This window comes from Populus euphratica, unplaced genomic scaffold (genome assembly GCF_000495115.2).
Source record: "Populus euphratica unplaced genomic scaffold, PopEup_1.0 scaffold25.1, whole genome shotgun sequence".
Lineage (NCBI taxonomy): Eukaryota > Viridiplantae > Streptophyta > Magnoliopsida > Malpighiales > Salicaceae > Populus > Populus euphratica.
The window spans coordinates 3,012,822-3,027,051 of record NW_011499851.1 but is presented as its reverse complement, the minus strand read 5'-3'; the positions used below and the strand labels follow the sequence as shown (position 1 = coordinate 3,027,051).

Below are 14,230 nucleotides of genomic sequence, written 5' to 3'. Positions count from 1 at the left end.
ACCAACAAACTAACTATTTGATATTATTATTAAAATTAATTTAATATATTAGTCTTTAATTTTTCTGATGTTATTTCTTATATAATCTTTATTTAAAATTAATTATGTGATAGTGGCTTGAACATGACCTTACTAAAACTTTAAAAAAACTTTTAAAATGATATTTTTTTAATATTAAGCTAACGATGTATTCGATCAATTCAAACTTCATGCCTAATTAATTTATTAAACCTACAATTCAAATTATAGACTCCATTAAATTTAACAACTTCGTGTTTTAAAACTTATTTTTAGTTTAATGATATAATATCAAAAATAGACCATCATATAATTGAGCAACGATTTAATATCAGGATATTTATTTAAAATTAAAATAACATTATAAAAAATAAATATAAATAAATTATAAAAATTAATTTAAAATCAATCAAATATCAAAAGATAAGATTAGTATAAAAAAACTAAAAATGATTCAATCGAAAGAAGAAGAAAAAAGAAGAAAAAAGATGATATTTTTTTTTAAAAAAAGAGAGAGAACTATTTAGCATTAAATCAAATCTAATGGACCAATCTTAAAACCTCCTTAATTAACTTCTTATTTAGTCTGAATTTAAAATTATTTTGCATGGGAGTTGACTCTGTATGACTAAGTTGACTTGGTAGATTCAAATATAACTTAAATGATTAGTAAAAACATGATTTGGCTTTAAAAAAAGTTTCAAGATGCCATTGTTTTTAAAATAATAAGATGATAACATATTGAATCAACTCGAGTTTTACGCTTTATTTACAAAACTCATGATTTGGATCATAAACTCCACTAAATTTAAAAAAAATTATTTTTTATTTAATGACATGATAACAAAAATCGAGTATTAATCAAATATCAGGATATTTATTTTAGATTATAATAATCTTATAAAAAATCAAAATAAATTATGATGATAAATTTAAAATTAATAAAATATCAAACAATGAAATCAAAAGAAAAAAATTGTAATGTTTGACTTTTTAAAAAAATGGAAATAAATTACAAAATTAAAAAAAATTAAGGTACTTCACTGTTTTAATAAAAAGCGAAGCACAATAATGTTTTTCAATTCTTTTAATAGAAAGGGTAATAAGCTGATAACTAACGACCATGGTTTGGGAGCCACACCCGTGACCATATTAATTCTCAACAAAAGAAAGAACGAATTTTAGCCAGGTTAATTATACTAAAATTACCTGCTTCCTTGGAGCCAAGTCCACGAGAAGGTTCGAATCCAAGTGCGCGAAGTTGCGTGATTCTGTTTAGGGCTATGAGATCTCACTTAAAAGATGACGTAATTATATATCTAGGTTATTATTGTTTGATATTATATTTTAAAAGTATTTTATAAAAAAATTTAAAAAAAATTATTTGAAATTAATATGTTTTTTATATTTTTAAATTATTTTAATGTATTAATCTTAAAAATAATTTTTTAAAAAAATATTTTAAAAAATAACTATACCTATATTACCGATTAAACTATTCAGATTAACCCAAATTTCGAATATTTCTGTGGGGAAAAAAAAGGGTTTTTTAATTACTCACCCAGCTCGGGCCTGGCCGTTTCATGCGTAGGGTAATCTGGATAACGTTACGACAGGATTTGATTTTGTCCCTCCTTGTTCATATGCTACACAAAATCACCACCAACGTTTCTAAAACTATTGAAGTAATTTATAATTTTGGTAAAAGTTAAGATCTGGTTACAGTCTACAGATATGTTGTATATTTGATATTAGAATGTTTTCAATTTGCTTAAATATTGGTAAATTATCATTTAAAACCCAAAACACACCACAAAAGGCAACAGACGCCAGGTGCAAACAGGGCATCAAACAGCAAAACTCTGAAAAAATGAGGTAAGATTGCAGCAGAAGAACGAAGAAACTCATCAGAAGATATGCAGAAAGACATGGTTGCTCTTAGTTAGCATCATAAATAGCATCGGAACTTCAGCAACCAAAGCAAAGGCATAGAAAGCAATTACCATATATGAAACCATATACTAAATCAGTAGAGAGCCAACAGTGAGGTATCGTGTAAGATTTTTCACGACCAAATAACATATTCGGAATCCCTTTGAACTGCTGATTTAATTTACCACTAATTAAATTAATCAGCTATTTCTTCATTGACAAGTTACCAGTTAATTTAAGGTAGCTAGATTTTATCATATTTTGAAATTTAAATGGCAGTTAAATTTTTTATGTGTGATTGACCTAGATGAAAAATCATGCAAGACATAGACAAGTGACCCTAGCTAGCATGAGATTCCACCCTATTCTATATATGTCATTTGCTACTTGCTAGGCCCCTTGAATCACCGGCTTGCATGGATTAATTCCCTAATTAATTTCACAATCAATCAGGTAATTCATTTCTATCATATGAGACGGTGAGATTGATCAATCGCTCCGCCAGCTTGTCATGGCAGATACTTTGGTCTGCACAAACGCAGCCTTTAACTAATCTCTGAACGCCTAGCCTGCTAGCCAAGTTCTCGAATCAACGGGTAGATTTATACATGCCCCGTGGTTTTGTTCTAAAAGTAAAGAGTCAGACTAGAACAAAGTCAATGAAACGTGAATCTTTCAGAAACAAGGAGGAATTCTATCTGATAAATACATATGGAGAACAAAAGAGACGGAGAAATCGAAGAAAAAGCAGGGGGTAAAAGAAGAGCCATGCAACTATATATTTAGATCATGAGTGAATATACAAATACAATGCACGTAATAATTTGAAGTGCAAGAAGATGCTTACAAGTGGAAGACTTTCCCATGCATGTCTTTAAACCGATCGATAGGCATGTGTGGATCGATACTATTGCCCTCGATTATTTAAAATGCCGACAACGTTCACTGATAGCAGGTTGGTCCACAGAGGACACTCTTCAATCTCCACTCCCCCCACGGTCCTTTCTCTTTTGTCCAATTTCCTTTCCAACGTTTAGAATTTATTAACTTGTGGAGATGCAACTTTTTTTTTAATATATATATATAAATGTGGTCTAATGGAGTTGAGCAACGAGCCATATTTGGTGGGGGACGCTTACATCTCGAGACCTTAATTAGGGTTTGGTGTTTCTTGTATGGAATGATATTCTTCAGAAATCGTTTATCATGGAACATGTGTATCTAACATGTCATATGGAATTAGTGTCACATGTTTTTTTAATAGTATTTGAAATTATGAGAATGGTTATTTTTTAAGTGTTTTTGTTTAAAAATATATTCAAATAATATTTTTTTTATTTTTTAAAATTTATTTTTAACATGTACAAATCAAAATTATCCAAAATTATAAAAAATAATTTTAAACAATCAAATAATTTCAAATAATTTTTTAAACACAAAAACAAACACTCCACTGTCCCCTGTTTGCTCCTTGCCAACTACGCATTAATGCTCAAATAGTTTGATATTTCTTGACTTATTGGGCACAAGGGCCACTCCACTTGGAATACATGTTTGCTTTGTGATTTTGGGAAGGATAATTTGCAGCTAATTATGGAGTTTAAAGTCCTTGTAGGGACCATGGCATTTTCTAATCTTGAGCATTATTTTTTTTTTTTTCATTTGGATCAGGTCCTGAGGTTTGAGAAGCTTTTGGGACACGGCTCAAACGCTAGTAGATAAAAATTTAAATGTTTTATATATTTTTATATTGTGTTGATGTGTTATTAAAAATAAATTTTAAAAAATAAAATTATTTTAATATATTTTTAAATAAAAAATACTTTAAAAAAATAATCATTACTTACTATTACATCATTAATTATCATTTTTTTTATCAGCAAGTAATATTCCAAATTGAGGGGGTGGAAGTCATCATAATATTATACTATATAGGTAACAATAACAAGTCTAAACCAAAAGAAATTATGGAAGACTACCTTACTAGTAATTACACTAATTGTATAATGATTCATCAAGCTAGCCTGGGAATCAACCATGTTAAGTATATGCGCCTCAAGTTATTTGTAATTATTACAGAATTTGGAGTAGCGTGCCAACACCCTGTGGTCCTCTGTGACTGTGAGACTTGACAAGCAAACAAGACCTTGTGAAAGCTTTAGTGGCATAGTTGAAGCCATAAAAACCTTCTGTCATTGGAAGGGCATCAATCACAGCCGTAACAGTACCGAGATACACAATTATAGAGAAACCACGATTCTTGGCTGCACATACACATGGCTGAAAACTTTTTGAAAAGAGGAATATGTATGTGTAACCAAGCATCGCAGAAAATGATGCTGCCTCGCCTATCTGAGCTTTCTTGATAGCCACGAGGGATCTCCTCTCATCTTTTTTTAATACAAACAATGAATGTGTTAGGGAATGACCATCACATGTGATAATATTATAGATTTAATCTCCTTGATTAATCAAATCTCTATCAGCAACATAATTATTATGGCCCGTCTTTGTGTGGCCTTTGTTAAGTTAATCTGCTTGATTTGTCCAGATGGATAGCATGTGAAAATCAAAGTCCAAGAAACGGGATAGCCGAAGAGTTTGAGATTTGCTTGCTGTGTTCACGCCTTGGATCCATATGTTAAATCAAGAATAATTTGCTGTCAGGGACTTTGCCAGTTGGGTTTTTGATAATTTAAGCTCAAGGGGAGCAAATATATCTTTCGCTTCACCCTAAAGTTGGGTTACTTTGATTATCCATTGAAAATTCCCCACTTATTCGTAGTGGCATTTTATATTACAAGAGGGAACAACTTTTTAAGCTTGGAAATTGATTTCTCTCTTGCATTATTATCAAGATCCTCGTTGCCAGAGAAGTCTCTCCCTCCATTTTCCTCTTCTTTTATTGATGGCCTAACAATTTAGTGTATGATGAACCAAAAATCAATTAATAAGGATCATGATTAAGATCAAGTGGCTGAGGGCGGTGACCATGATAATGGGGTTGACAAAAATACAAATTAAGGGTCCTTGAAAAGGTGATGTTGAGATGAGTACAGCCATTGAAATTGAAAGCGATGACAGCCTTATTTCAAGGGAAGATGATCAGGAAAGAAAGATAGATATCCACCAAGAAAGGTCGTTGTGGGTTGAGAAGGGTGTATGGGAGAATAAAGGCAATAAAAGCAACACCCATTAAAGAAACCTACAAAATTTAATGGTTCAAAAAAGAGCTTTGAGGGAAATTTCAGAAAGCTGGAATTTCTTTGTCATAATGGTGTGTTCCTTTAGAAAAGTCGCCTATTGAGGATTCGTTTTATGAAGGCACCAGCAAAACCAACATGACTTTGATTCAAAGATAAATAATTGTGCAGGGGATTGCTCGGTTGCTCCATAATTATTTCAGCAAAATTCAAATCAGGCCATAGCTGGGGCCATTTTTTCTTGCCTTTGGTGGGTTCCCCTGTAATGTTTTCAAATCAGAACAAGAGGTTGAACCATCAGATTCTCTTAAGAACAGGACTGCGCAAATTCAATTCACAGTTGGAGCATCCAAACAAACTGTAAATCATGACTGGCCAGAGCCCAGAGGTCGATATTTTTCGGTGAAAGATTGGGCATATGACATCGTTCGAAAACCAATATTCCAAATTGGGATTTTCATAAAAGTTAAAAGGTAAAGAATATGAGAGATCATGCGAGATATTATACATGCACGGCTGCTATGAAAATATATTGCTCCTCTCGACGAAGAAAATATAACAAAAAACTAAAAACCAAGGCAAATTTACTTTACATTTACACTTAATTTACTATTCATTGCTATACTATAATTACCTGTAAACCCTTCAAAAAAATCAATGGTCTCGGTGCCGGGTGATTTGGTCTTTTTCAATGATCCATTATTTATAATTGACCGGAAACAAATTAGATTTTTTGATTTTTTAGTATAATAAAATTACTAAAATATCTTTAAAAATAATAAATAATAAAGTATAGGTTATTTTTTGTCTTTACATTTTAGTTATATCAATTAAATGATATAAATAACTTTAAAAATCAAAAGGTGATAAATTATTATGCATGGAATATTTTATCTTTCCACATAAAATTTATTATTATATCCATGCTTGCTTATGACAGTTTTATTATACAAGTATGTGCATAGTTAGTGTCACAATATCAAGTGCTTTATCATTTTCAGATGATGCATGCAGTGGTTTTTAACAATAAATAATAGTTTTTTTTTTGTGGTTGGATTCGTTTCAGTGTTCTCTCCCTTTCATGGCAGCAGATGTGGCATTATGACCATCGGTTTGGTGCTAATAATTTTTATTTTTTTTTCTCTACTTATCTTGATTACCGTGCATGGTGGTACATAATTTCAAATCAACCCTTCAATTTATTTATTTTATATTAGATCCCTCCTCTTTTGATCACTATTTTTTTATTTGAAATTATTTGTAAAATTAGAATTATTTTTTGATTTCATCCTCTCTTAATTTTTTCATCTCTAATTTAGTTCTTATTTTTTGAATTGATATTTATTTTGTTTTTAATCCTTTTCTTAGTTGAATTTGCCTTTGAATTTCTTTCATTATTTTATTTCATTTTATTTTTATCTTAAATTTAGTCATTATTTTTTTATTGCAATTTGTTTTACTTAGACAAGTTTTTTTATATTTTATTCTTTAACATTGAATTGAAATTATTTTTTTTAATTTTATCATTCGATATTTATTTGATAGAGAATTGGGCTTCATTGTTTTTCCAAATAGGGTGTTTATGGTCCAATGTCTCAAATCATGAGTTTAAAAAATTAACACAAGTTAATATTGTTTTTTTTCTTATTTTATTTTATGGTTTCATTATTTGAGATTGGTTTTTTAAAAAATATGGTATTTTTTTATTTTTTTTCTTGTTAGATTATCTTGATTTCACAACCTGAGTCACAGGTTTGGTATGTTCACTCAGGATTGTTCAACCCTTATTACTAGGATTACAGGTTTATCATGTTAATTTAGGTTAACTTAAATTTTTTCTTCTTCTTTTTTTATACCCAATTTCATCATTTCATGTTTTATTATTTAATAATTTAGTTGCATTGTTTTTACCCTTTTAGAAAAGGAATTCTTTTCTCATATTATCATAATTGTTTTTATTATTTGGTTCATTTGTTGTTATTGTCTTTTTTTATTATCTAATTAAAATAAAATTATTTTTAATTTAAATGATGAATATTTTTTTTACCTTTAAAATACACTTTCATGACCATAGTTTTATTGAGTTCAGGGTTCTTGTAGTATCATTTTTTTCTTAATAAAATCCCTTCTTTTAAAAACTTTTTTATCCGAACTTTTTCGTCCTTCTGTAACTAATTGTATTATTTGACTAACTTTGAAATATTCTTAAAAGGATAATAAATAAATAAAGAATTAAAAAATAAGTCACAAATACAAAACTAGCTCTTGCCAATTTTTTCTTTCCTTGATTTTATAATTACTTATTTATTAATTATAAAAAAATAATTAATTATAAATGAGAGGAAAATGATTAATTATATATATAAGAAAATCTGGATTTCTCAGCTTTTTGGTTATTTATTAATTATATATAAATTAACTAATTACATTATTAATATCTTTTTAATTTATAAAATGATGAACTACACACGAGGAAAAAAGTCACTGGTATAGAACTTAATTTTTTTTATTTTAATTTTTTAATATTATTTATTACTTTTTAGGAGTTTTTTTCAAATATAAAAGAGCGTGTTCTAAAAATATTCAAAGTTAACAGTTGAAAAACACTATGAATGACGAAAGCACTAACAGTGTTAACGGACCTTATTGCACATATACCCCAAATTCATTAACCCGGCTATTGACCCAGTTTCTTAGCCCAACGAGGCTGCCCCAGGCAAGCTTCCCTTCCTTCAATCATCGTGTCTCTTGTGAAATGTCATGTCTATTTTTATTTTTATTTTTATTTTTTTCGTTTTATGTTTACTTTGTGCCTGCTGAAGGTCAGGCTTAAGAAAAGTCAGCACAGAGTGTTGACCAGCTAATAACACCGTCGCATCCTTCAGTGCTGGTCAAAATAGGAGGCACAGCCTACCTACAAAACAGCTTTCCCTTCCGGCAAAGAAATGGCCCAGTGCTCGATTGAAATTTCTAGCATATTAGGCGATCACAGGACGAACGAATTGAAACAGCTCAGCATTAACACTATACTTTTACCCATAAAAGCAAATCGCAATCAACCTTCACGGAAGACCTGGTGCAAAAGAAAATACATGACACGTGGATCTTACTAATTTCCATATCAACGACGACATATTTTACACAAGGACATCCAAGAATGGGCGAAACTAAAAGAGAGAAGTTCAGGCCACCAGACTAGATCGGTATTAAAGCATAGCTTTGCTACCTTCTATCTTCTAGACTAACCTAATCCCTATCCTCTATTAATAGACCGAACCACATCACAAATCTTCTATCTTTTCTAGGGAAGAGAAGTGTGCATCTATACTTGTCAGAGCTTGCAGGTCAATTTCCACTGTTCTAATTAATTTTTGGGAAAAATAATCCAATTCTTTTTGGGGTGGTGCCCCGTCATTTTTGGCAATTTGCTCCTTCGATACCTCAACATCTTTGGTTTCTGTTCTAGACCCAGTGTGCTGACTAGAAAGCTGGGCCTTTATTTCCATGCAAGAATTTAGATCTTCTTCGTTGCGGGCCTTGTTTAGCTTGTCAATAAGATCACTTAAAGCTGAAGCCCTCTCAGCCCTCAAACCTTTTGCCTTCTCCGGCCTTTTATCAAGTTCATTTTGGTTATTAACACTGCCATTATTCAACTCGAGTTTCTGAAGCTTCTTCAATCCTCCATCAACGAGTTGATGTAGCCTCTTACGGACATTCTCGCTCCTCCTACGATTCGACCGAAGCTTCAATTTCTGCTCCGAAACCATCTTTTCCTCTGTGTCATCCTCTGCAGATGCATGGTCGTGGTTTGAAGAGTGTGATCCATCCTCAGTGGAGCCTTCTGGGAAAGATTTCAAAGAAAATACCTCTTCCAGTAGGCTAATATTATGCATGTACCGATCAAAAGCTTCATTTTCCACTTCAATATTTCTATCCTTGAATTCCTTCAATTTGGAAAACCTCCATTCATTTATAGCCGCGGCTTCCTGAAACAGATCCTTCAGATCAGGAAAAACCTTATTGCGCCAAAATATAACAGAGTCAGCAATGGTATATATCAGCTTATTATAACACACCTTTCTGGTCAATGATTTCCTTGAACGGAGTGGGGAATGTAAATTGTTGAATTGGGAAAAATTGCTAGAAAGTTGCCTAAGTGATGCGGTTCTATGAGAACTCCTGAAACACATCCCAAGAAGGTAGGTAATGCAGGGTATAGACAACCAGGTCGAAGAAGTTGAATAAAATCCAAAAGATAAAAATAGTATAGCATTTAGCAAACCAGAACGAGTACCTTTAGAACAGCAAAGCATATTTTAGAAGAAACAAACAAGGAGTTCAATGGAAAGAACAGAGAATTAAAGAATTCACGATTTTACAAAAAGAAAATTGAATGTAATAAAATGCATCATATTCTTGTTTTGAGCCGTATGGCAATTTTTACAACCTAACCTCGGATAAGAAGTCAATAATGAAGTGAAAGTATCATCTACTGAAGTAACAGATTTCAACCACTGCGTAAGGTCGTTTCTTGCTTGATATTTTAGTAATTTGTCAAGCATCCATGTCACAACACATGACATAAGAATGAATATGGATGCGTACAACAGGTTTGCTTCCAGACAGTAATTTAACTTACACTGCAGGAGGTGCTTCATTCGGCTGCTGCTCAAAGAGAGGAGCACTTGAAGCTGGAGTCTTGTCTGGAAATGTTGCATTTGCTTTAAGAACTGCATTTACAAAATGAGGATGTAAACAGACCAAAAATATAATGGCACGCAGACAATTTACTTGTTCTTTACAAATGGATAACAAACTGGTATGTCAATTTACAATGCATCACCCTTGAAGGTGAGACTTCAAAGACAATTGCAATATTGAAAGCGTTATGTAACATTTTCTTCCCGTCACCAAAATCATGTAGCAACTGAATTTCCACACTTCGTTCTTACAATTTGTGTGACAATGCATCAAGTTTTGGCATCTAGTCTTTATACTGTTCCACATATGCAGACACCCACAAGCATATATGAGAACTTGGGGGTTGGGACTTTAAACACGTCTCCACATGCAAGATGACTTTGCATAAGTAGTTCAGACATAAATCTAAAGTGAGCTACACAAGTCCTTAAATCAGCCGTGGCAGCCGACTGACATGGTGAGATGCATAATTTTATAGGCATGATAACAGCTTGCACATTTTAGTTATTCCTATGTCTTGGGCATATTTATTTCAACTTTAGGCTAGTCCATTTGGTGCTTATCTGTTAGTTTCCTACTCAGGAATAGTTGAGCATGCTTAAATGAAGATAGCTTCAACTCACATGATTTCTGTACGGTTCTATATGTCTTAGGTATGTTTTCATCAACTTTAGGTGTTCAATTATTAGGTTTGAACCAAGCAATCATAATCCAATCTGAACAATGAAAATGACATAAGTTTTCATGTGCTCTTAAAGATACAAGACTTTGATTGGAGGAAATTCAACCTTCTTTACTTTACGTAGATATGTGCGCCCAGCGTTCAACCCCTCTCTCCTTTTTCCTCCTAGTTATAAACGATCCTCTTTAATTCTCTGCGGCTTTTATCTAGTTACTTCCAACATAGGAAGCAGGAGGTGCAACAAAATATGACATGATGATAAGTCATTTAAGGTGTAACATGTTGAGGTGCTCATCTCTACAAACATCTAGATAAGGCTTCCAGTAACAAAAACCAAAACTTGAGCAAGAGAAAAAAAATCCTTTTTACACAGCATCTCTCCAAAACCTTTCCTGACCAGGACCTATCAGCAAAACATCAATTGCAGATTTTCCTTACCCTTCAAAGCTAACTTGTCATGCATTCAAGTCCCTTTATTAAATTACAAACCTAAAAGTCATCACGTTACAGGTCTACTAAGGAAAATCAGGTGCTCAGACTGTTGCCGGTCTTCTACAAGACCTCCTTTTTTATGATCCTTTGTATTTCAAGTCAAGTTTCTCTTGATGATATCAATGAAAAAAAAATAAGAATGAGAAACTAATATGCTAATTTTGGGAAATTCTCATACAGGTTTCAGTGCGCACCCAGCTAAACCATAGGCAGGCTCCTTATTTCATCGTCCATGAAGAGTATCCAGTTTCATAGAGCAACATCCTGTATTCAGCCCACAGTTCCTCTTTTACAATATCCATTTTTCACTTCACAACCAGCCTTGTTCCTCTATTTTCTAAACCTCGGTGTACAAATTCTTAAAGTTCTTTTGGTATTTTCATGATCACATAGCACCAAAGAAATCAAACTCCATCCAGACTTTCCAGCAACTTGATTTCTCAAGTATCATCTACCTTTCACCTTTAAATCTTAAGCTTACTCAAGTTCTCTACAAGCCCAAACCTTTCATGAAATCATATGAATTCAAAAGAGTAGATTAGTACATAGCTGACCTTAAGGAATCTTAAGATGTCCTTTTTGTCAGTGAGATAAAAGTACACTGATCAATATTCAATGTACCAAAGAGGGGCACTACTTCTCGTAAAAAAAAAAAATAATAACATGTGGGGTATTATCAAGCTGCTTACAACTTATCTACCAGCTTGCAAACCAAGAAAAGAGTAAATTCCAACACCTTAGAACTATCAAGGAAGAGCTGTCACCTAATAATGGAGGTAGCATCAACTCCGTAAAATCCTCTGTTTGCTCCTTCCTCTGTCCGAATCAATCAAAATAGAACATGAGGAAGCAAATCCCATATATTCTTTTCCATGGTCACAAGTCAAAACCTTTCGTTGCCAGATTTCAAGGAATAATATTGAACATGGAAGCACACAACATATTCTAAGACAAGTAGCGATCATAATCCAAAACCCCACTGCCACATGACAGTAAATAAGCAAATGGCTAAGATTTTCCTCCTTTCTTGCACACAACACACCACCTTCAACTGAAATCAACTAAAGTTTCCAGTTGAAAATTAATTGTTCATGTATCTTCCTCTGAGACTCAATTCGTCAGGGGCTAAACTTACAGTAAGATATGTGACACCAGATCATTTAATCACTTCAGCCAAACAAAGCTGAATAGCCAAAGATAAAAACCTTTTCTTCAGATATCTAGCATCAAATTCAAGTTTAAGAAAGCACACAAAGTAAAAATGGCCATCAATTCACCTACATATAAATTTATCAATGCTCAAATCCGAGAAGAAATTCTCCTTGTATCAAGCATTTATCAGAGAATAGATTTCTCACAAAAAAAAAAAAAACAATAAGTATGCATTGCAATCCCAGTTAGGACCATGTACCATATATGATCATTTAGTCGTTAGAGAAACAACCTCCTCAGATGATATGAAATAAGTAATGGTGGAATGATTCTATTCCCCTAACAGGCCAAAAAGAAGATAAGGTTGGATGGCTTGACACTGTAGTTTCTCTCTAAATATTCCTTCCAAGATACGTGAAAAAAAGCATGCGAAGATAAGATAATAATGAAAAGAAAATCATTGGATTTACAGTAGTTTTTGAATGAGAAATCCTTCTAAGAAGTTTTTTCTTTCCATAATAAGACAGAATATCAAATTTGATGCTGGGGCAATAACATGCAACAAAGAGAATAGTTTGGCATAATTTGCACAAGAATATAGGGGTACCATGAATATGGCATGGATTTTGTGCTCTTGAGCAGCAACTTTTGCACGACTGATAAGGGCACCTGGATAGATAGTTCCATTAATGAAAGGTTCAAAAAGTGGAAAAGATGTAAATTTTTTTAAGATACATTCACAATAATAAAATGTAAATGATAGACAGACAAATATATACTTCTCTAACACACATGCATGCTGGAGTAGCATCTTCAACAATCACAAACCTACCCACTAAGCATGCAGAATTTTAGATATCAGCACTATCAGTAACAATAGCATTTGCTAGGTGGGCTCCCTATACAAACCAATTTATTAAACACTAAAAATCAGCCGTTCAACACGCCACTGGAAGTGTCTACAGACCAAATTGAGTTGGTCAGTTTCCAATAGACGTGGAAAGCGAGTTAAACACACCCCTCTTAAATAGAAATCCAAGCGGACAAACCTTGTATAACCTAATAGTCAATACCTAACTGCCCAAAAAAAGAAGAGAAAAAGGGTAGGACTATATCCAAATACTGTGTCGAAAACCCCAATTTTACTGACTCACAGCTACATAACTACATTTTTAGCCTTTAACTTTATTTACTACACCTATGAAAATTTCCTCGAAGTTAAAGATCACAAGCTCGAGACTAGGTGTAAAATCTCACTCGAGATAGCCAAAATCCTCAGACAGATTATCATTCACTCAATGCATTTTAAAGAGGACACCGAAAGTAAATCACCACTTGTTTATCTCCCCTGGTAAATTAACTCCTCTGTTGACCGGTATTGACCTATACAATACTGCTAGGGCTAGGCACCTATCATTCACATTTGTTGAAGTAACTATCTTCATAATAAATTCACACAATCACACCTCTTAAATTCAATTCCACTATTCTAGCTGAGTAATTCGAAATTGAAACAAACAATACCTAACTGCGAAAACGAAAACGATACCGTGTACAATTATAAAGTACTAAGTGTACATATATGTACCTTGAGCGAGCAACGTTACCGCACTGAATACACTTAGGTTTGTTGAGGCCGCGGAGAGTCTTCGGTGGCACGCTGAAAGACGCTGCGGCGGCGGCGGAGATGGCGGTTTGGCCGATGTCGGAGCTGTTATTGCTAATGAGTGGAGAAGAGGCTGCCATTTAAGTGTGAGCTGTCGCAATTTTACGGCTAATTTTGCTTGGGTTCCAGAGGGGGGAAGAGAACGATTTGACTTTTAACGTTTTCTGTCTTTTGTTTTCCGGGGAGAAATTATAATTTAGAAGCATAAATTGAGGGTGATATTAGGAGAATATATAATGGGTTGGATATGGGCCTTTTGCGCATAAATTAGGCAAGATGAACCCAAGAACTCGTAGATTTCTAGATTCATCTATTGATGGGCCTGCAATCTGGGTGGGAGTTTAATGGGTCCAGTCATGACTAGAGAGAGAAAACCTAAAGTTT

The 14,230-nt window shown here is 33.0% G+C and overlaps 1 protein-coding gene across 1 annotated transcript; it reads right to left on the bottom strand.

Moving 5' to 3' along the window:
* Nucleotides 1-8,230: 8,230 nt before the first annotated feature.
* Nucleotides 8,231-13,992, bottom strand: LOC105121630 (uncharacterized). Its single transcript, XM_011020360.1, has 6 exons — nucleotides 13,769-13,992; nucleotides 12,788-12,849; nucleotides 11,793-11,844; nucleotides 9,793-9,883; nucleotides 9,230-9,332; nucleotides 8,231-9,139 (listed from the first exon to the last, which is right to left on the bottom strand). The coding sequence occupies exons 2-6, from the start codon at nucleotides 12,788-12,790 to the stop codon at nucleotides 8,435-8,437; spliced, it is 954 nt and encodes a 317-aa protein (XP_011018662.1). The 5' UTR covers nucleotides 12,791-12,849; nucleotides 13,769-13,992; the 3' UTR covers nucleotides 8,231-8,434.
* Nucleotides 13,993-14,230: the final 238 nt, after the last annotated feature.

What these genes read in the sequence shown, in the direction of transcription:
- LOC105121630 (XM_011020360.1), bottom strand. An exon ending in AATGAAGCACCTCCTGCAGT is followed by an intron (nt 9,333 to 9,792) that starts GTAAGTTAAATT and finishes GATGTGTTTCAG; the next exon opens with GAGTTCTCATAGAACCGCAT. An exon ending in GGAAATCATTGACCAGAAAG is followed by an intron (nt 9,140 to 9,229) that starts GTGTGTTATAAT and finishes GATCTGTTTCAG; the next exon opens with GAAGCCGCGGCTATAAATGA.